Raw genomic sequence first — 22,469 nt, forward strand, 5'->3', positions numbered from 1 at the left:
ATGAATGCACAAACATGACAAGTACTTAAAAGAATAGACTTTTATGCATAAAGATAAGAACAATGTTTATGTGAATGAGAAAGTATTAATATTTTGAAATTTGATTTTGCAGAGAGTATGCAATATAGAGAAAAATGTTTCAGGAATGGCAATAAATTGGATAAATGAAGAACTTATTTGGTCAAATCAACAGGAAGGAATCATCACAGTAACAGATATGAAAGGAAACAATTCGCGAGTTCTCTTAAGAGCCTTAAACTATCCTGCAAATGTAGCAATTGATCCAATAGAAAGGTAACTGCTGTTTTCAGGCATTGAAATATATATCAAAATCTGATGATAATTCACAGAATTATAACATTTTGAACTCAGAAGGACCTTCTCACTGAGAAGGTTGCCTGGGCTTGAACCAAGGCAGGCGTCCCTCTGCAAATGGTGCTCCGATTACCATGATTTCTTGCCAGAGAAGCATAATTCCCTTTTAACTTGAAATCACACAGAATTCCCATAGCAGAGCAATAAATATTTGTTGAACTGGAATTTCATTCAAAATAGTCAAACTCATCCTGTGCAGACATCTGAGGACTGCTGAAACACCAAGAGTTGGCCGTTTCAGTGACTTTGCCTTCAATTATGTGTCTGTGTAATGTGTTTGCTCTCAGGTTTATATTTTGGTCTTCAGAGGTGGCAGTGGCTGGAAGCCTTCACAGAGCAGATCTCAATGGTGTGGAAGAGAAGATTCTTTTACAGACATCAGAAAGAATAACAGCTGTGTCATTGGATGTGCTTGATAAACAGCTTTTTTGGATTCAGTACAGCAGAGATGGAAGCAATTCTCATATTTATTCCTGTAATTATGATGGAGGTTCTGTCCACCTTAGCAAACATCTTACACAGTAAGTTTTGGTTTTGGTGTAAAATAAAGCAATCTCCATTTGAGGTTTGTCTGGCTAAACTGGTGGAGTGGTTTAGCACAGACTGGGAAGTCCAAAAGACTTGAGTACAAGTCCTAGATTTACCATTTATTGGACAAGTGATTTGGGGATGGTTACATGACTTCTACTTAGTTTCCAATTTTTTTAAAAAAAATATTTTATTTGTTTATTAGAGAGAGAGAGCACAAGTGGGAGGGGGAAAGGGCAGAGGGAGTGGGAGAAGCAGACTCCCCACTAAGCAGGGAGCCTGATGCAGGTATTGATCCCAGGACCCTGAGATCATGACCCAAGCCTAAGGCATATATTTAACAGACTGAGCCACCTCAGTTTCCTTTAATGTGGGGATAATAATAGTAGCTACTTCTTGGGGTTATTGTGAAACTTAAGTAAAATTAATTAAGAAATGCAAATAAAAATAATTAACAGTTTTGGCATTTGGAAGTTCTCACATGTTGGTTATAGGTTTTAGTTATCTTTTTGGAATTACTATGTCCTATATGTGTAAATCAAAGTTCATCTGATTTGCTATCTTGCCTGTAACTGACTCTCCAGCTTGTGGTAAGAGGCAGAAATTAGTCAAGTGTGAAATAGATTCAAACAGAATCCACTCTGAGAGTATTCCTATTTTCTTCCCTATTTTATTTTCATTACACTTAAATGTTGATTAGGAAAGAATGAGACAATGAACCTGAAGCCAAAAATTATATCCCATTAGTTCAGATTATGAATACATAAGTAAAATTTTAAACTTAACATCTGCTTCTAAACCTAAATGAGATACAATTGAAAGGTAGGTAATTAAAATTCAGTCAATTAATTGAAATGGAGTGAAATGTTAATAAGCCTGGGAGGAAATGTTCTGCTATTCTTTATGTTTTTTTCTGTTGTTTTTCAGGCATAATTTTTTTGCAATGTCCCTTTTTGGGAATCAGATCTTCTATTCAACATGGAAAAAGAAGACAATTTGGATAGCTAACAAACACAGTGGGAAGGATATGGTTAGAATTAACCTAGATTCATCATTTGTACCACCTGGTGGAATCAAAGTAGTGCATCCACTCTTACAGCCCAAGGCAGAGAGTGGCACTTGGGCACCTGGTGAGTCATCTTTGACCTTGAACAGGGTCTAGCACTTCATCCCCACTGGTCCACCTGCTCAAACCACGAACTCATGAACCATCCTTGATTTCTCCCACTGCCTCAGCCCCAATTTTCAATCTACCAAATCCTTTCCATTCTATCTCCTAAATACATCTCTCCTCTATTGCCACTACTGCAGTTCAACAACCAGCATTTCTTGCCTGGCCTGTCGTAGTAGCCACTCAACTAATCTTTCCGGGTTTTTTTCCTCTTGCCTTTAAATAGTTAATCTGATCCATTAACTCCCTGGCTTAAAATCCTTCAAAAGCTTTCCTTTGCATTTAGATTAAAATGCAACATTTTACTGGGCCTAAGATTATTTGATGAAACTAATCTAACATTCCCCCTCTCCCCGGGCCAGAACCTGAATCAAGTCTTCCCATAATTGATCAAACATGTCTTCCCCTTTGTGCCTTTAGGCTTTTGTAGTCATTGCTTTCTCTGCCTAGATTTCTCTTCTGAAGTTCTGAGCTTAATTAAGTATTATGTCCTTCCATTATGATTGGAAGCCTTCTCTGGTCATCCAATCAAGAGGAGGTAAGGAGGCTTACCTCTCACCTCCAATTTTTTTCTCTGTACACCCTTCATTGAACTCATCCCAAGGTGTAATTACATATTATTTTGCTTTCTTTTTTATGTTCTCTCCCACTTTATTATAAATGCCATGCAGGCAGGAACCATGCCTGTTTGATTGTTTGTTTGTTTAAAGCTCCCTATATTCAGTGGTTACTGATTTATTTATAAATGAAGAATTTTAGATAACGTTAGTAAAATGAATGGTTTGACTGAATCCAGTCATAGCCCCAAATTTCTACTTTCAAATGTAGTGTTTGTTTGAATTCTTTAGCATCTACTTTTTTCTAGGTAGGCTCTTCAGTATGGTTTACAAACCACACAAATGACATTACACTAAGATTTGCTGTATGTAAAAAAGGCTAGCTTCAAGCAGGATTTGACATACATTCAATCTAATCCCCAATTAGCCAGAAGAGGTTCTGAAGCAGAATTCTTGTTTTCTTTCTGTTGGATGCCACTAGGATTTGGTAGTGGTGTGGGAAATGGTGGGGACTGTGAGTCCCTGCCACAGTTGGTAGATGAATGTGTTTATTTCTGCCCTAGACAGAATTACTGATGAGAGCTGATCAGGAGGATAGGCAGGAGGTTGCTGAAGGGAGGTGAGAATCTAGGGGAACTGACATCAGTATTTCTTATATGGTCAAGGAGGTAACTAATAGTGTGAGTGCTTTTTAACTGATTTCTTTAAAGACTTTGGTAGAAACCATAATTTAATTTGTGTAATTACTTTTGAGTGATGAGGGACTTCCAAGGATAAAATAAATCCACGAGATGAGTGTTTATTCAGATAAACAAAGTGTTTATTCTTTGAGAACTGATTTACTTGAATTTATAAAACAGAAGTTGTGGGAAATAATTTGACTGTGGACTGGAGCAGAACAGTAAGTAACAACCTGGTGGCAGTGTTGTGATTGAGATGGTTGACCGTATTCCATGCAGGAAGGCGGCAAATTCTGCCAAATTCCTCCCATGGGGAATTTTGGCTCAAGCTGTCTTCACATATGACTCATTGTCCAAGTGGTGATGACTCACCACAAAATTAGAACTAACCACTACTGTGAATAAGTAATCATTGAGTCTCATTGGTAATTATTATAGACATGTCCATCACTATCTCTTACATTTGTGTATAACCTCATGCTTCCCAAATTCTTTTTGTGAGCATTATCCTATGGTTTGTCCTGGTAACCTTATGAAACAGAAAGGTGAGAAATTACCGTACTCGTTTCATAATTGAGAAATCTGAAGCCTAGAGAAGAAGTTGAGTGAGTTTTCCAAGATTACACAGATTACTAATGATGGGTTTTGGGAGAAAAAAATCCCTGTGATAAGTCGGTCAGTTTATTGTTCTTTCTATCATAAATACTTTAGTTCTTCAGAATCTTCCACAATTGCTCAGGTTTTTTGATAGAGAGGTCAAATACAAACATTGAAAGCATGAATTCTAGAAGAAAATCTATAGTGATTCGTTAAAGAACAGCTTTAAACAACCTGGAAAATCACAGAATTGGGTTGGGAAATCACTGCCAGCTGGAGAGCTACAGGCAGACCTGAAATGTGGAAGGCAGTTGGTATTGGAGTTATGGCTCCAGTTAGTGACCAAAGAACGTGCTTCACATATACTTTAAGTGCAAAGGACTTTTGATTTCAAAAGCACTGTTACTTTAGCCATCATTAAATAGGTTTAAATTATTTTAGTGCTTGGTAGAGCAGTAATTCTTTAGGTGGGATTTAGGGACTGTGAATCTCTTGATTGGATAGGTTAGACGAAAATATGCAGTTGTCCCTCCTTAGGAAGGTGGTATAGAGCTGTCACCAGGTTTTCAAGTGCCTTCATATTTAAGGACCTACTACTTCTAGAGGCTAGCTAGTTCCTCCTGGATAGTGAGCTTACAACTTCAGCTCCTCTGGAGAGGTGGATGGTGGTAGTATTTTGGTTTGCAAGGCATTTAGTAGTGAAATTACTTCAATGGGGAGATGACCGAGAAAAATCATATAACCTAGTTGGTATTATTTTTTACATAAAATTTAAGTGTTTGTACACATAATGGTATCAATAAACTTACTTCATGCAAAATACCTTAAGTAGCATTTATCAAAGCATGTTCTACAAAACACTAGTTCTATGGGATTTAATGGCATTATTGGCGGGGAGTAAAAAAATTTCAGGGTCAAATGATTTAGACAGGCTGGGTTAAATAAAATTAAACAAGGGGTCTTTTTCCCAAGTGACTTCTCAGAACCACTCATATGGTTAAGTGCATTGTTAGTCTCTAAAGCTCATACAACCTATAGCATTTTCCTAATTCATTTTCTATGCAGCAGCCCACTTGACTCCCGAATCTATTATTTCTAACCCAGACCTCTTTCTTGAGATCTAGACCAATTAACAAAGAGAGAGACTGAGGCACAGTGAGAGTTAAGCAGCAGAGAAAATTGATTTATTCATTTCCTAAGAATGTGAGCAGCCCCAGTGAACGCTAGGGCAAGGGTGGGATTTACAAAAGCAAAGCCACAGAACTTCACAAAGAAGACTCCAGTAATTTCTCAGTTTAAAATAATCCTTGCTTTGTTGATTCGGATTGGCTGGTTACAGAGGAGCTGGCTGCCACCAGGGGCTGAGCCCCATGTCCACGCAGGAGAGCCACGGTTTCACCATCAAGGCTGGTTTTCTGATACTTCTGACCAGTTTCCTGAGTGGTCACTCAGGTCCCTCAACTGGGCCACACCTGCTTGCTGTCTGCACCTTCCAGGCTCAGGGTCCTGCAGTGGGCACATGGAAAATTTCCTTATCAAGCCCGTAGATTTCCATGCCTTTGGAGCATTTCTACTTGGATTTCTTGCAAGTGCTTCAGGTACAAAGGAAATAATTGACCTGCCAACTTTCACCTCCCCCCTGCCAATATCCCTATCTCAGTGAGTGGCCTCTCATGTCCATCTCCCAAGGCAGAAATTTGGGTGTGACCCTTTCCTCTCTCTTTCCCCACTCCCACCTCATGAAATTACCTCCAGCCCCCAACAGTTCCCCAGCCTGCCATCTAACCACTAGTGCCCTATTTGGCAGCAATCCATCCCTAACGTCTGCTTAATCAGTATCCCTGCCTCCTTTCTCCAGGCTGTAGCATAACCCTTCAGAAATGAGAGCCCAATCATGCTAGTCCTTGGTTAAAACCAATCAACAATTCTGTTGCCCGTAATGAAAATCCGGTCTATTTACCCTGTTCACAGTTGTTCACAGAACGTTCTCAGCTGAACCTCTCACACCTCTCACCATTGTCTGCGTTACATTCTGTGCTGCAGCCATGCTCAGAGATTTCAGTTCCTCCCACAGGACGTGCTTGCTCTTCCCCCGCCAGGCTTCTCAGCATGTTCCAAAACGTGCTTTCTCTGCCCTGGCTCACTCTCCTGGTCCTCTGAGAAGTAGCTCAAGCGTTACCTCTTTTAGAAGCAACTTCCCTGCCCCACTCATGGTGAACCTCGGTTAGCTTTTCTCAGAATAACACATTTCCCTGACTTGGCACTTACTGTTCGTCTTCCTAAACTTCCTTACTCCTATGAGGACAGGAGGACACCTCTCCCTTGTACTCTCAGTGCCTAGAGGACATTTTATAAATAATAGTTGGGGGAAAAAAAAGAAAGAAATTGCAAGAAGCCCAGAGATATGCTCAAAGTGTTTTGTATAGCCTCTTCCACAATCAAAAATAAAAGAATGGATAATCACCCTTTATCACTCTCTCCCCTAAATAATATCCTAACGAACAAGTTTTTTTTTTTTTTTTTTTTTTTTTTTTTTTTTTTTTTTTTTACGAACAAGTTTTTAAAAGGTTATCATTCTAAGTACATGTTGTCTTCCTTAAGTGTTGTAAGCGCCCCCCTTCCCTTGATCTGACACAGTCCGCTCCCTTTGATATGACTAAATCCCCAATGTTTTTTTTATTTTTTATTTTTTTAAGATTTATTTATTCATTCAGAGAGAGCAAAGAGAGAGGCAGAGACACAGGCAGAGGGAGAAGCAGGCTCCATGCAGGGAGCCTGACGGGGGACTCGATCCCGGGTCTCCAGGATCACACCCCTGGCTGCAGGCAGCGCTAAACCGCTGCACCACCGGGGCTGCCCCCCAATGTTTTAAATCAGTTTTCTCACTTAACTCTCACTATGCCTCAGTGTATTTTTCTTTTTTCTTTGGATTTGTCTAGATCTCAAGAAAGAGGTCTGAACCAAAAATAATAGATTTGGGAGCCACATGCGCTGCTACATAGGAGATAAAATAGGAAAATGATACAGGCTTCCTTAGAAATCTACATCCTTAGAAATAACAGAAATTGTCATAATTATAGAGTGTGTAAAGAATTATCTGCCCTGGCTTTCCCTATATCACTCCATTTAATTTTCACAGCAATCCTATAAACTAGGTATGATTATTACTCCCATTTTATAAATTAAAAAGCTGAGTTGCAGAAATGTCATATCTTTGTTCAAGGGCACCCTGTGGGGGAATTGGGATTTGAACCTAGGCAGAGTGACACCAAGCTGCTTCCCCAATCACACGAAAGAAATTCAGCAATTTTTTACATAATAGCAATAATAATTACTATTCTCTCTCATTTTGTATCTTAGATTTTGCCTTATTTGTTTGGAGAAAACCTGTAATTTGGCGTATTCTTATCTATCCATGGCCTTCTGGAGGTTAAATGCTTTGGTATGCATAGGTCATGGGGTCAGAAGCTATTTCTCTCTCTTGCTCTCTCTCTCTCTCTCTCTCTCTCTCTCACACACACACACACACACACACACACCCCTCTCTTCTGACTGTCACAGAATTGATCTCCCATTTTTGTTGGCATGATTAAACTTATTAGGCAATAGTACTTTCCTGGTTGGCCCAACACCTACAATATTATATTGAATCTCAGAGCCAGTGTGGGAACTCCTTTGTATGCAATGTTAATGACCTTATTTCAGACTCAACTTCTGGGGATTTTTGCAACTAGTTTTACTGTTCATAGATTTTATTTTGTAAAAGTGCCAAATATTTTTGCTTTCTTTTGTATTCTTCCTTCCTTCCTTCCTTCCTCCCTCCCTCCCTCCCTCCCTCCCTCCCTCCCTCCCTTCCTTCCTTCCTTCCTTCCTTCCTTCCTTCCTTTTAAAGACTTCATTTATTTATTCATGAGAGACACACAGAGAGAGGCAGAGACATGGGCAGAGGGAGAAGCAGGCTCCTCACAGGGAGCCCAATGTGGGACTCCATCTCCAGACCCCCAGATCCTGGGATCATGCCCTGAGCAAAAGGCAGACGCTCAGCCACTGAGCAACCCAGGTGTCCTTCTGTATTCTTTAATTGTAGATTCTAATTTCATGTGGTATACATTTTGTTTATGCATTCATCTGCCCATGGGTATGTGGGTTACTTCCATGTTTCAGCTATTGTGAATAATGCTGCAATGAACATGGGCGTACAAATATCTCGTCAAGACTCTCCTTTTGATTCTTTCAGATATATATAGGCAGAAGTGAATTGCTGGATCACATGATATTTCCATTTTTAATTTTTTGAGGAACCACCATACTATATTCCATGCAGTGGCTATACCATATTATATTTCCACCAACACTTATTTTCTGTTTTCATGTAATTTTGAATGATCAGTTCAAACATCCAAATCTGTTATTTTTCATAGAAATCTTAGCAAAATGTGGATGATTATATCTTCCTAACATTATTTATAGATGGTTATTGACATTTTGTTAATAACTAGGGTCGCACAAAGATAAATGTCAGTGGGACAATCATCAGACTGGTTTGAGGCAAAGCTGGTTTTTTTTTTTAAGATTTTATTTATTTATTTGAGAGAGGAAGAGAGAGAAAGAGAGAGAAGGGGGAGAGAGAGAAGGGGGGAGAGAGAGAGCATTACCAGGGAGGGAGAAGCAGACTCCCCACTGAGCCGGGAGCTTGATGCAGGGCTCCATCCCAGGACCTTGAGATCATGACCTGAGCCAAGGCAGATGCATAGCTAACTGAACCATCCAGGTGTTCCCACAGCTGGGTTTTAAATGCAGGTTTGCCCTGATACCAAATTTTTGCCCCTTGAAATAAACGTCTTTTAAGTACTTGGAATGGTTCTCTATTATTTTTCTGTCTTCTTTCTTGCTATTGGCTCTCATTTTTTGCTGATTTCCACAAGCCTAACCATGGACTCTGTTTATTTTCTAATCTGAAGCATTTCTTTGCCATTTATTTGTTGAAGAAACAAGAATATTTGTCCTGTATAATTTTCCACACTTTGGACTTTGCAGATTATAACCCCATGGTGTCATTTAACATGATTCCATATTTCCTATAAACAGGTAGTTTTGGCCTAGAAGGCTGATCAGATTCAGATTTTTTTTGTAGGATCACTTAAAGGTGGTACTGTATGCTTTCTATTGATCACACCAGGGAGCATGCAGTGGCTAATTCTAGTTCTTACTGTGATGTTCAAGATTTGTCAGCAGTTTAGGTGTTGCCAAAGTGGTCCATCCATTGTAAAGTTTCCCATCAGCCTTCCACATAATAGTTTTAGAAGCTATTGATTATCATTGCCTAGAGCCATTTTTTCATTAGAGTTTCAAAGAGGTGACACTCTAATTCTATCACTGCTTATGCATTTGTTAGCTGAAGGAGTTTTCTACTTCAGCTATGATTTCCCTGGGGAGGATCTTTTATAGGAAAAGTAAATTAAATGTTTGATTCTTTCCCTTATCTGTTTTCAGATAAAGGGTATCTTTTTAAGCAGCTTGATAAACTCATAGATTTAAAAAAATATTTGACATGTTTCATTCACTACAGTTATTATCATTTGACTCTCAATTGTACCATTTTTCTCCAGGAGGAGCCCTGAATTGAGGCTTCTAGTCTTTGTGGGAGAGAAGACCAATAGGGATCTCAGCTGCCCTCTCCCAGTAGCTGTCTCTGGCAGTCTGGAAAGCTGGGCTGAGGCTACCTCTGGGCTCACTGGAATCATGTAGTCACTTGTACCAATGGGGAATGCAATGGAGATGGGTGGTGACAATGAGAGTGGCATGAACACCTCACATCTCCATCTTTATGCTATGGGCTGGTCATAATCACACTTGTAAGAAGTGGGTACAAAATAAGAAAAGACTGAGTGGGCCCACGGGGCTCATCTGAGAGTAAAAAGCATGTATTTTTTAACTGCTCAGAGGCTGTTGATTTGTTTACTTTCTGATTCTTAGAGGGGTTTAGATGGATAAGGATCCAAAGTACCTGAATTCTGGTTAAGTGGGGTTTGTTTTCATTGCAATTAGGAATTCCAAGAGACTATTCTTGTATTGTTTTCCTTGTTATTTTCTATGAACAAAGAAGAATAAACCTACATTATACAGTCTGGGAAGTTTTTTGAGGAAATTGAAGAAGTCATTTTATTCAGGGAACTCATTGATGAGGAAGACAATAAATAAATGAAACAAAAATATAACTAGTTTCTTATAGAAAACAGATATGAGCCTGGGTAGCTCAGTGGTTTAGCGCCACCTTCAGCCCAGGGCATGATTCTGGAGACCAGGGATCGAGTCCCACGTCGGATTCCCTGCATGGAGCCTGCTTCTCCCTCTGCCTGTGTCTCTGCCTCTCTCTCTCTCTCTCTCTCTCTCTCTGTGTCTCTCATGAATAAATAAATAAAACCTTAAAAAAAGAAAACAGATATAATATTGTATATGTAATATTTATTTTTCTTTAAAAATTTATAGTTACATATATGTACATACATACAAGTATACATGTATAATGCACACACAAGTGTCTATCTTTCTATGTATCTAGAGATGGGATCTATAACCAGAAGATTTGAGCTTGACTTTCAGGTTTACCCCTTATTACTTAAGATACGGTTTCTTAATAAAATGAAAGATAATATGTGCTCTGCATAGCTCAAGGGCTTGTCATGAAAATTAAATGAGATCATGTAAATGCTTTATAAAACGTTATTTGAATTTTTATTGTATATATTAAATACTGGAGGTGCTAATATTGCAGTATAAGACTGGTTAAAGTAAATAGGTTTAAATGGAAGAGACTAGAAAGGCTTTGTTGATGAGCGAGTCTTATACTGAATTTGAGGTTGAGGGAAGATGATCAGTAGATGGGGAATCCCATCTGCATTGTTTCAGAAGTGAACCAGGGTAAAGTCTATAGATTTTCTTGGTGCAGAAAAGCTCATGAAAGCCTGTGTGTTAGGCAGGCAGTTATTGAAGGTGCAGTTGGTGGTGGACATTAACTCCATGATTAGGAGCTTTAATTTGATCTCAGAGGTAATTAAGCCGCACTGCTGAGCTCTGGGAAGGGGTGTTATCTGAGGTCAGTAGCAGCGGTTTGAGTGCTAGCTTTGGCCTAATTTGAAGCTAAAGAACAGCAGAGATTAAAGAGATTAAACAAAAATATAGCCTTCAATCCTCTATGTTTTGCCACTTCCTAAAATGACCTTTTAAAGTGTTTAGTGCCTGAACTCAGGTCGCATTCTTAGCCTAACCATTTAGAGGAAAATGGTGATTGTTTTGTTGCCCGTCTTCATCGTTAAAGAGTGAAATATATTGCTAATGAGTACCAGTCAAACCATCAGCAGCATGGTAGCATGGAAGGGGTACTGGGCTAGCATAGTCCATCTGAGTTCTAACCCTCAGGTTGACTGGAAATTCAAGGAGGAACTAAAAGTTCCTCCTTGCAAGTGACATGATCACAGTTTTTTTTGTGCATTAATTTTATGTTTGTAGCATACCTGAGTTGTGAAAGGGCACTATGCTGTGTGCTTTCTGGGCTATAAAATGTGAATGAGATACACGAGATGGTGATGATGATGATGATGATGATGATGATGATGATGATAATGATGATAAGAGCACAGGTAAGCATAGGAGAGAGGAAGGAGAAAAGTACAAAAGAGGGATAAATAATAGTGGATCTAGATAAGAACAGAGTATTTCATGTACCCTGGACACAGTTGTTTGTCTTCACTAAGCAGTTTGAATCCCTATCAACACATTATAAGCAGTAATTAAGGTTTGAGACTCCTTAGAGGAATTTACCACAAACATCTGATTCTGTATAGAACCATAAAAATTTTTTTAAGTAAGGGAACTCAGAATATTTATTCTAACACTTTTATTTCATTGATTAGGAAACCAAGGTGAAAGAGATAATGATCGATGTAAAGGCAGAACCAGAAAACTTGGTTTTCTTAGTCCTTAATCCAGTACTCACCTATCATACTGGGTTTGGCAAGATTTTTTTAAGGGATATTTTTAAGAAGCCTAATTCCTCAATTTTTTGTTACCTCAGGAAAGTGGTAACACTTTGGTGCCTTTAAAAGGCAGAATCAGAGGATTGGCTCTTCACCTAGTAGGGTGCTGCTGCATTCACAAATCATTTAATAAAGCCAGTTAGATCTTCAAATTAAAAAAGAAAGGCCAAGTCAGACATTTCTGTATTTTTATTGTTGTTATTCCCTTTCAAACTTTATAAAAATTAAAGTTCAGAAGGATACATGTCCTTTTTTTTTTTTTTTAGCAATTCAAAGTGGATGTATTTAGTCTCCTATGTTTAGTCATTTACTTTTAAAATTTGGATCATTTTATTTTTTCGTTTTACTTAGTTAAAATTTTAACATCTGAAGCATGTAGGAATCTGAAGGCAATGTAGCTATACATGTGTGATTGGTGTAAAAACCACAGACAAGAAACAAAATGTTTGGAATCAATATCCAAGAAACTTAGTGTAGATCTGAACTGATTCAGTACATAATAATGCAACAGTATTGAATAATTGGCAAGATTGCTTTTGTATTTAATTCTGTCATGACATCTGAATAAACAAGTTTAAAAGAACTAAGTTCATAACAGACTTGCTAAAGGGAGGTGTTCATAACTGTAGGGAGGTTGGGATGTTTCATCAATACATTAGGCAGGTGTTTCGCAAAGTGTGGTATGAAGACTCTTGACAACAGAATCACTCAGATTTAGTTGAAAATGCAGATTCCTGAGCCTTTTTCTTGATTCACCAAATCAGGATCTCTAAAGGGTAAAATGCCAGGTAGTCTCAATGCACACTGGTGACATTTTCAAGAGGGCAAGAATATGTTTTTACTGTGTCATGGTGTTCCTGGTCAAGAAGAGTGTTTAGTGACTTGAACTAGAAGGAAATTGGTAGAGTTAGAGTGAGGACACATCTTTATTAAGTATATAAGCAGAGACCAGAGGACAGCCCTACTTGGAGAATGGTCTCAATTTCTTGCACTGGTGAGCTCAGGCTCTCGCTGTTTTGGTCCCTGTGTCATTCACAGCAAGACTGTTTTTAGCAGTCCTTCCTTTGGGTCCTTGACACTTCTCATTATTCATAGGCTGTCAGTGATCACATCTCTGCCAGGGCTCCAGATCCATGACCCTGGTCTTCTTCCTTTGCTATCACCTCTTGCCAGAGTTCTGGCCTCCATATCTACCTGGATCCTGAAATCTTCCCTTAGACTCAAGTTTAACTCTGTATTTCCCAGAATATTTTTACAAAGGTCCTGTCATTGTTAAAATTGGCAAAAAGTAAGATGGAGCAAAATTTGAACAGGGTATATCTGTTACTAGTTTGTCTCTTGATCTTGGCTCTGAAAATCAAAGGTGCAAAGTTGGCCATTTGTTATTCCATATATTTGGCTAATTCAGCCCAAGCACATACCCTACTAAGCAGATTTTACTATTTACCATGGGTTATTTTGTAAAACACGGAATACTGGCAGCAATAAACTCAGAAATTTGGGGATAAGACATATGGCAGTGGCATATTTTAAGTCTGAAAGATGTTGTTCTTTAAATAAAGATCCTAAAAACAGCCTAAAAACATATATATATACACATACATATATATATGTATGTGTGTATATATATATATCAAACTTATATACTTAAAAAAAGATGTTCTTAGGATTAAAGCTTTTTTTCTTTTTTTTTTTTTTTTTAAAGATTTTATTTATTTATTCATGATAGTCACAGAGAGAGAGAGAGAGGCTCAGAGACACAGGCAGAGGGAGAAGCAGGCTCCGTGCACCGGGAGCCCGACGTGGGATTCGATCCCGGGTCTCCAGGATCGCGCCCTGGGCCAAAGGCAGGCGCCAAACCGCTGCGCCACCCAGGGATCCCTAAAGCTTTTTTTCTTAAACAGATATTTCATTTTCAGAATTTTTGTTTATATGCTTTATTATATTCTTTTTATAAAAGTAAACCAGAATGAGTGAAATAAAGGGAATTAAGAGTACAGTTATCTTTTTCTAAAAAAAAGATTTTATTTATTTATGAATTTATTTGTTCATGAGAGACACAGAAAGAGAGGCAGAGACAGGCAGAAGGAGAAGCAGGCTCCCCATGGGGAGCCCTATGCGGGACTCAATCTCAGGACCCCAAGATCACGACCTGAACCAAAGGCAGACGCTCAGGTGCCCCAAGAGTACACTTACCTTGATGAACGCTGAGAATTGTATAAAATTATATATGTATAAATATAAACATATATTAAAAAGTAAAGCAGAGGTGTGTCTGGATGGTTCAGCTGGTTAAGCACTGTCTCTTGGTTTCTGCTCATGTGGTAGGCTCAGGTCATGATCTCAGGGTCATGAGACTCAGTTGGGCAAGGGGTTCAGGCTCAGTGCCAAACTGCTTAAGACTCTCTCTCTCTCTCCCTTTCCCCCTTCCCTGTGTGCTCACGGTCTCTCTCTCTCAAATAAATAAAGAAATCTTAAAAAAAAAAATAAAAGAAGCAGAATGAAAAAGCTAGTAAGATGTGTTTAGTGTTTGTAATCCAAGGAATGAAATCTCCAGCTAATTAGGATGTCCAATCCGAAGTACTTTGGTAGGAATAACACAATTAGAGAAATAAGTGGGCTGCCTCTCTGAATGCCTCAGAATCCAGGCTAGTACCGTTTGGCTCCTGAGCAGTGCCACCACTGTGAAAGACAACACCCCTGCTCTTGTCACAGGGAAATTAGACTTCTAAACACCACAAAGGATCAAGGAGTGTCCCTGTCAAAATGCATCCCCAATCAAATAAACCATCTTCTCTTTCATTTATTTTTTTTCCCCATCTTCTCTTTTAGATCAGAAACTCTGCAAATGGAAGCAAGGTAACTGCAGAGGCAGCACGTGTGGTCAAGATTCAAAGTCCTATTCATGCACGTGTGCAGAGGGATATACTTTAAGCCAAGATGGAAAATACTGTGAAGGTAATGTGCAGGGTAGCTACCTAAAAGCAAGGACAGCCCACCTGAGCCAGTGGCTGGTCTTCAGTGGGTCATCTAGAGCCTCAAAGCAAAACCAACTTGAGGTTTTCCCCCTTTTTCTCCAGAAAAATGATTTTAATTTTTCTTCCATTAAAGTTTTTGTAATAACTTTCAGATCTTTATGCGTCATGTTCCTATATCAAATACTCACAGAGGCTACTCAGAACTTAATATAAGGCAGGGATTCTCTGAGTGGACTCCGTGGACCTCGGTGGGTTTGACAGTGTGCAAAATGTCAGTATTTTCAAATTGTTTAAGGTAGTATGGTTCCATGACTATCATTCGATCCTCAAAGAGTGACTTCCATACCATATCCCATAACGTTCTGGTAGGAATTTGGGAAACTGTGCATTGAGACTGTTTATCTGGGGTTCCTCCTATTTTGAAGCTTCAGGTCCAGTTCAGTGAACCCAGGAGAAATACTGTATCCTTTCTCCTGGGAAGTCCAGTGAGTTACTAATTAAGAGCATCCAATGACTGTAGCACTCATTCAGTAGAATTAGTTGGGGTGAGATGTCGGGTAAAGCTGACATTTAAGTATAAGTTAAGTATATGCCTTCTGCTCACCTGGGACTAGTGGGGGAGAGCCATTGCATAGAACATTGGCCTGAAAGCTGGGTTTCTGCTGCAGTGAATCTGCTGGGGAATGTTCCTGTATTCAAGTGAAGGGCTCCTGTCAGCCCCGAGAGTGCTGAAGAGCAGAGCAGGGGATGTCATTTCCTGATCAAGGACTTTCAAGAGTCCCTGACTTCAATGGCTACATTTTTCATGGGAAATTGTACTACTTTTTCCTGAAGGCAATTTTAGTATGAAAATACAGATTTATTTGAAAGCATAAACTGTGACAATAAAAATGACTTTCGTGACAATGAACTGACTTATTTCGTTATTTGCCAGGGTAGCAAAAACAGTCTTAGGGCAGCCCACATGGCTCAGTGGTTTAGCACCTGCCTTCAGCCCAGGGCGTGATCCTGGAGACCCAAGATTGAGTCCCACATCGGGCTCCCTGCGTGGAGCCTGCTTCTCCCCCCTGCCTGTGTCTCTGCCTCTCTCTCTGTGTCTCTAATGAATAAATAAATAAAATCTTTAAAAAAAAACAGACTTTCCATTCTCAGTTATAGCAAATACAAGTGTGAGATATTATACTTTGTGCTTATTAGTAATATTACAATTTATTTAAAAAATAACCATTTATGTTTTACTGTCGTCATTGTATAGATGTCAATGAATGTGCCTTTTGGAATCATGGCTGTACTCTTGGGTGTGAAAACATCCCTGGATCTTATTATTGCACATGCCCTGTAGGATTTATTCTGCTTCCTGATGGGAAACAGTGTCATCGTAAGTATTTATCGCATTATTTTCTTTCATTTTCAGTGATGTTTCTAAGGTAGCTATGATCTGGGTTGGTGGTCCTTGATCAGCAGTATGCATCAGAATTATCTTGATATTTTGGAATGTACATGAATGACTAGACCCCAGATTTATTAAATTAAAACCTCTAAGGTTGGGAAACACGTATATAAATCTATCTCTCTCTATATATATTTCTTGTTTCTTTATCCATATTTTACTGTGTATCTCTGAAAGATAAGCATGTAAAAACTCAATCATGATACTTTATTATATCTAAAACACTAGCTGTGATTCCCTGTTATCATCTATTATCTAGTTAGTTTTTAGGTATAATCACAATACCATTGTCACCTGAAAAAAATCAGCAATAATTCCCTAATAACATTAAATGTTGTCTAGGTGTTCAAATTACTTTAAAAGGTCTTTTTAAACAGTTGATTCATTTAACTAACCATCCAGACAAGAACTATGTATATTCTATTAGCTTAATACTTCACTTTTATTCTACAGATTCCCTCACTTCTTTTTGTCTTTCTCTGAGTGACTTGTTTCACTTAGCGTTATGCCATCTAGATCCATCCAAGTTTTTGCAAATGTCAATATTTCATTTTTATGAATAATAGTCCATTACACACACACACACACACACACACACACACACACACACACACATCCAATTACATCCAATTCTCCTTTATTCATTTATCTGTTGATGGACACTTAGGCTGCTTCCATAATTTGGCTATTGTCAAAATGCTGCAATAAACATAGGGGTGCATGTATCCTTTTGATTAGTGTTTTCATATTTTTTGGGTAAATATCCAGTAGTGTTATTCTGACAGGAGTGAAGTGATATCTCATTATAGTTTTGATTTGTATTTCTCTAATGATGAGTGATGTTGAGCGTCTTTTCATGTGTCTGTTGGTTACTTGTAGGTCTTCTTTGGAGAAATATCTGCTTATGTCTTCTGCCTATTTTAAAATTGGATTTTTTTGTTTTGTTTTTTGGGTGTTGAGTTGTATCAGTTCTTTAAATATTTTACGTACTAACTCCTTGTCAGATATGTCATTTACAAATATCTTTCCCATCCAGTGGTTGTCTTTTTGTTTCATTGATTGCCTCCCTTGCTGTTCAGAGACTTTTTCATTTGATGTAGTCCCAAGAACTTATTTTTGCTTTTGTTTTCCTTGCCTTAGGAGACATATTTAGACATTGCTATGGCCAATTTCAGAAAAATTACTGCCAGTGCTCTCTTTAAGGATTTTTATGGCTTCAGGTCTTATGTTTAGTTCTTTAATCTATCTTGAGTTTATTTTTGTGGATGGCGAAAGAGTGGTCTAGTTTCATTCCTTTACAAGTAGCTATCCAGTTTTCCTAACACCATTTGTTAAAGAGACTGTCTTTTTCCCATTGCATATTCTTGACTCCTTTGTTGAAGATTGCTGACAATATAATTATGAGTTTATTTCTGGGCTCTCTATTCTGTTCTGTTAATCTATGTGTCTATATTTGTGCCGGTACCACATTGTTTTGATTACTACAGTTTTGTAATACATCTTGAAACCTGGGATTGTGATACCTCCAATTTTGCTTTTCTTTTTCAAGGTTTCTTTGGCTATTCAGTCTTTAGTGTTTCCCTACAAATGTTAGGATTATTTGTTTTAGTTTAGTTCTATGAAAAATGCTATTGATATTTTGATAAGGATTACATTAAATCTGTAGATTGCTTTGGGTGAGTAGTATAGACATTTTAGCAATATCGGTTCTTCCAATCCATAAGCATGGAATATCTTTCCATTTATTTGTGTCATCTTGAATTTGTTTTATCAGTGTTTTATAGTGTTTAGGGTACAGGCTTCTCACTTCTTTGGTTAAATTTATTCCTTAATATCTTATTGTTTTGGTGGTATTGTATATGTGATTTTTTTTTAAATTTCACTTTCTGTGGCTTCATTATTAGTGTATAGGAATGTAGGATATTCCTGTAGATCAATTTTGTGTTCTGTGACTTTACTGAATTCACTTATCAGTTCTAATAGTTTTTTGGTGGAGTCTTTAGGGTTTTCCTCTGTAGTATCATGTCATCTACAAATAGTGAGAGTCATCTTCCTTACCAATTTGGATACTTTTTATTTCTTTGTGTTGCCTAGTTGCTATGGCTAGGATTTCCAGTATTATGTTGAATAAAAATCGTGAGTGGACATCCTTGGCCCCTGTGTTATTAATGGGTCAGTCTGGGACCACTTTGGCCTTGAGTTGAGTCATAACAGATGTTTGCCAGGGCTGTGACTGCACCAAACTGCAGGGTACTCTCCCTATGTTTGTCTCCTGAGAGGCTTTCAGTGGTGGCTGGGGCTCGCAGTCAGACTTGATGTCTATCCCGAGTTGCTGTCAAACATGTGTGTGGTTATCTTCCCTTCTCCCCAACACAAGAGTCACTTTTAAGTGGTGCTGGCCTCTGATGCGGCTCTTTGCATTATGCCAATCTTGTGGAGCCACTTTGGAGAACTCTTGCCTAGGACAGGTTAGATGCAGTAGGGGTCTACAGGAGAGAGTGGGGGCAGGATGTATTGTTAGTGAGCTAGGTGGAGAGTGTTGGCACTACTGATTCCCATAGGTGTCTGTGTATCTGGGCCAGGGGTGGGGGAGAGAAATAGCATGAGCCAGTTCTTTTGTTCCTGGAGAAGTCTCCTAAAGATCCTTTTCCCTCTAGTGAACATTTTGAAATTAGTAAATAAATCTCCTTTTTGTATACTCCAGGTGTTTTTCTAACTGCTGCTTCTATGCTGTATCTCAGTTTGCTCTTTGTTGTGCTGTCTCCTCAAGGGTGGGGATTTTGCTTCAGCTGAGCTCACTGGTATTTAAAGGTCCTGCTGTTTGAGCCAAGCCTCTCTGGTTTTCATAGCTAAATGTTATGGTACTTCATCTTCCCAGTGTGGGTCCCCCCGTGCCTGGGATGGGGAGCCGGAGGTGAGGGTCTGCTCTTCTCCATTCTTTGTGCTTGCATTGGCACTTCCTCCCAAGGTATGTCTTGCCATGTCACTTTGGGTCCTAGCCATGTCCCTACAACAAGCTGTGGACAGTTTTTTTCTGCCAGTCTCCAGGTTGTTTTCTGGGTTATTTACACCGATGTGGGTGTTATCTAGATTTATCCATGGGATGAGGTGAGCTTAGTATCTTCCTACTCTGACACCCTCCATGGAAGTTGTTTGGGCATATTTTTTTTTTTTATTTATTTATTTATTTATTTATTTATTTATTTATTTATTTATTTATGATAGTCACAGAGAGAGAGAGAGAGAGAGAGAGAGAGAGAGGCAGAGACACAGGCAGAGGGAGAAGCTGGCTCCATGCACCAGGAGCCCGATGTGGGATTCAATCCCGGGTCTCCCGGATCGCGCCCTGGGCCAAAGGCAGGCGCCAAACTGCTGCGCCACCTGTTTGGCATATTTTTATGTTTGGCATATCCCCTGTTTGGGCATATTTTTAATGATATCAAAATCACCTGGATGAGTAACAGCTAGTGTGTATACTCTCTGATATTTTCCACATGCTGTGCCTAATTTAATGTTATTGCCACTCTAGTGATGGACACCAGTTTGGGCCAACATGGTACAGTACTCTACTGTAGATTTCTGCAAAGCTAGGTAACAGTGGCTAGTGAGGATCACCAGTTTTGTTTGTCTTGTCTAATCATTTCAGAGTTTTTTTGTATTGCAGTCTGTACTTTCCACTCTTCATAATGAGTTTGAGCCTAGAGTTGATCTACTCCAGCAACTTTTTCATGTGCTGTGAGGCCACCATCTTCCCGCCTTAGGTATAGGACAGTTTCCAAACAAGAACAGCCACTAAGGTAGTTGAAATTGAGAAAGAGTCCAACAGTCTTTCAATGAATGGTTGTAGCAGCCATTAACAATAATATCCTAGATTTCCTTGTTATCTCGTAAGATATATTTTCCAGGCTTATCTTATATATTCTATGTTCTAGACCTGGCATTAGCAATTTCTTAAAGAATGATACTTGTTTTTATTTTTTTTATTTTTTTTTTAATTTTTATTTATTTTATGATAGTCACAGAGAGAGAGAGAGAGAGGCAGAGACACAGGCAGAGGGAGAAGCAGGCTCCATGCACCGGGAGCCCGATGTGGGATTCGATCCCGGGTCTCCAGGATCGCGCCCTAGGCCAAAGGCAGGCGCCAAACCGCTGCGCCACCCAGGGATCCCCGATACTTGTTTTTAATGAGAAAATTATATTTAGAGAACATAATCTGCTACTACTAGGTTAGTCATTGTGTCTAGCCTTTCAGGCCATCAGAGCCAGGAAAACACTTTTTAAAGAGAGAAATAAAGTATAAATTTATATGGACATGCCCACTTTCAATTTAAGATTACATACTCTCGTACCTTCTTATAGGTTTCTTATTGAATCTACTAACATAGCTAAGTAGAAATTAATATTTAAGACCATATGCATTGTCTAGCCCTGTTCCAGAGATGATGATGAATAGATCAGTCTGAGTGTGGTAAGTGCTTATGACATTTAAGGCATTTAAAAATAGATGGATGGTAATGAATTTACCATGGGTAATGGTAATGAGATTACCCACTACATTTGTTCCTGTCTCTGGAACTTTCCCTTCTAATACCATGTAATTTACCAGTTGGCAAATATACTTAAGTGCATGATGTTAATGTGTTATGGAATACACTATGTGACATGCATAATCTCATTTGATTGTCAAAACTTCTAAGACCTCTATAGTACATGTATTTTCTATTTTAATCTTTAATTTTCTTGTAATTTATTTTGATGTATGGTGTAAGGTAGGGATGTAACTTTTCAAATCATTTCTCAGTTATTTCTGTGCCATGTTGGATGATCATTCACATGATCAATGATTTAAAATACCTTTACCACAGGGGCATCTGGGTAGCTCAGGTGGTTAAGCATCTGACTCTTGGTTTTGGTGCAGGTCATATGATCTCATGGCTTGTGGATTTACATCAGGCTCCACACTCAATGGAGAGTCTAGTTGAAGATTTCTCCTCCTCTGCCTCTCCTGCAACTTGTGTGTGCACATGCATGCCAGCTCTCTCTCTCAAATAAATAAACAAATCTTTAAAAAATACATTTATCATATACTACATTCTTATGCATACCTGAGTCTTTTTTTAAAATGAGCTTTCTCTCTGGCTCTATTATCTTTTCTGTCTATACCTGCACTTATTTAGTTAATGCTCCTTTATGATACATTTTGATATTTGTTAAGAGCCTCTCACTCTCTTCCTACACCTAACCACACTCATACCATGTTCTTAGTTTTTTTACGTATACAATTAGTTTTCCAGATGAACTTGCAAATCCTTTGGCTAAGTTACATTTAAAATATTTTGGAATTTTGATGATTAATAACTTTGAAAATATTATTTGACATAGAAGAAACTTAGAGGAAGCTAGAGTCATTTGCCAAAAAGAGAAGTCTTTCTTTAATTTTTTAGATTTGAGAATTTTCTGTATTTTTACATCACCCTTACCACAGCATTTCATAAATGTCTTTATGAAATGTCATTAACTTACTCTTTTTAGTGTAGCATTTTTTAGCTGTTGATTTTGCTAAATTTCCACAAATCTGACTTAACACTAATCTTGACATTATGCTTCAATGATTAGAATTAATTGCCTGTCCGAGCAATACATCTAAATGTAGCCATGACTGTGTTCTGACATCAGATGGTCCCATATGTTTCTGTCCTGAAGGCTCAGTGCTTGAGGCAGATGGAAAAACATGTAGTGGTAAGTTTATTTACTTTTTGTTTGTTTGAAAACAAACTTTCTGAGTGACACCTAAAGATTGATCTTTGATATAATGGAGAAGAGACTTTCCAACATTATACTTGAAAAGATATTGGTGCAGCAGAATAGTATGTAGATTTTTGTCAGGTTTTTATTTGTGTGTTTTTTGCTTTTAGACAGCATAGCGTGGTGGTTATGAGCAAGGGCTTTGGAGTTAGACAGCTCTGAGGTAGCATTCATTACCTGTTACAAACAGTGTTATTTTGGACTACTTGCCCTCCCTTAGTTTCATTTTTTTTTTCATCTGTAGAAGTTAGTAGACCTGCCTCCTGGATTTGTGGCCAGCATTGAACAAGAT

General features: G+C 38.5%; 1 protein-coding gene, 1 long non-coding RNA gene and 1 pseudogene across 6 annotated transcripts in view; 1 reads left to right on the forward strand and 2 right to left on the reverse strand.

The window, feature by feature from the left end:
* The window catches only part of EGF (epidermal growth factor), a 93,930-nt gene that overhangs the window by 27,590 nt on the left and 43,871 nt on the right, over positions 1–22,469 (forward strand). For all 5 annotated transcript variants that reach the window (XM_072810305.1, XM_072810306.1, XM_072810307.1 and 2 more), the window contains exons 3-8: positions 113–294; positions 663–896; positions 1,831–2,033; positions 14,777–14,902; positions 16,178–16,300; positions 21,989–22,111. In XM_072810305.1, coding sequence (XP_072666406.1) covers positions 113–294; positions 663–896; positions 1,831–2,033; positions 14,777–14,902; positions 16,178–16,300; positions 21,989–22,111 — 991 coding nt within the window. The remainder of the gene's footprint in view (positions 1–112; positions 295–662; positions 897–1,830; positions 2,034–14,776; positions 14,903–16,177; positions 16,301–21,988; positions 22,112–22,469) is intronic.
* LOC140623721 (uncharacterized) lies at positions 5,065–6,132 on the reverse strand. Its single transcript, XR_012023279.1, has 2 exons — positions 5,869–6,132; positions 5,065–5,414 (listed from the first exon to the last, which is right to left on the reverse strand). It is a non-coding gene; the product is annotated as an uncharacterized lncRNA (long non-coding RNA).
* LOC140623532 (large ribosomal subunit protein eL30 pseudogene) lies at positions 19,769–20,120 on the reverse strand (annotated as a pseudogene).

Source organism: Canis lupus, chromosome 33 (assembly GCF_048164855.1).
Source record: "Canis lupus baileyi chromosome 33, mCanLup2.hap1, whole genome shotgun sequence".
Classification (NCBI taxonomy): Eukaryota; Metazoa; Chordata; class Mammalia; order Carnivora; family Canidae; genus Canis; species Canis lupus.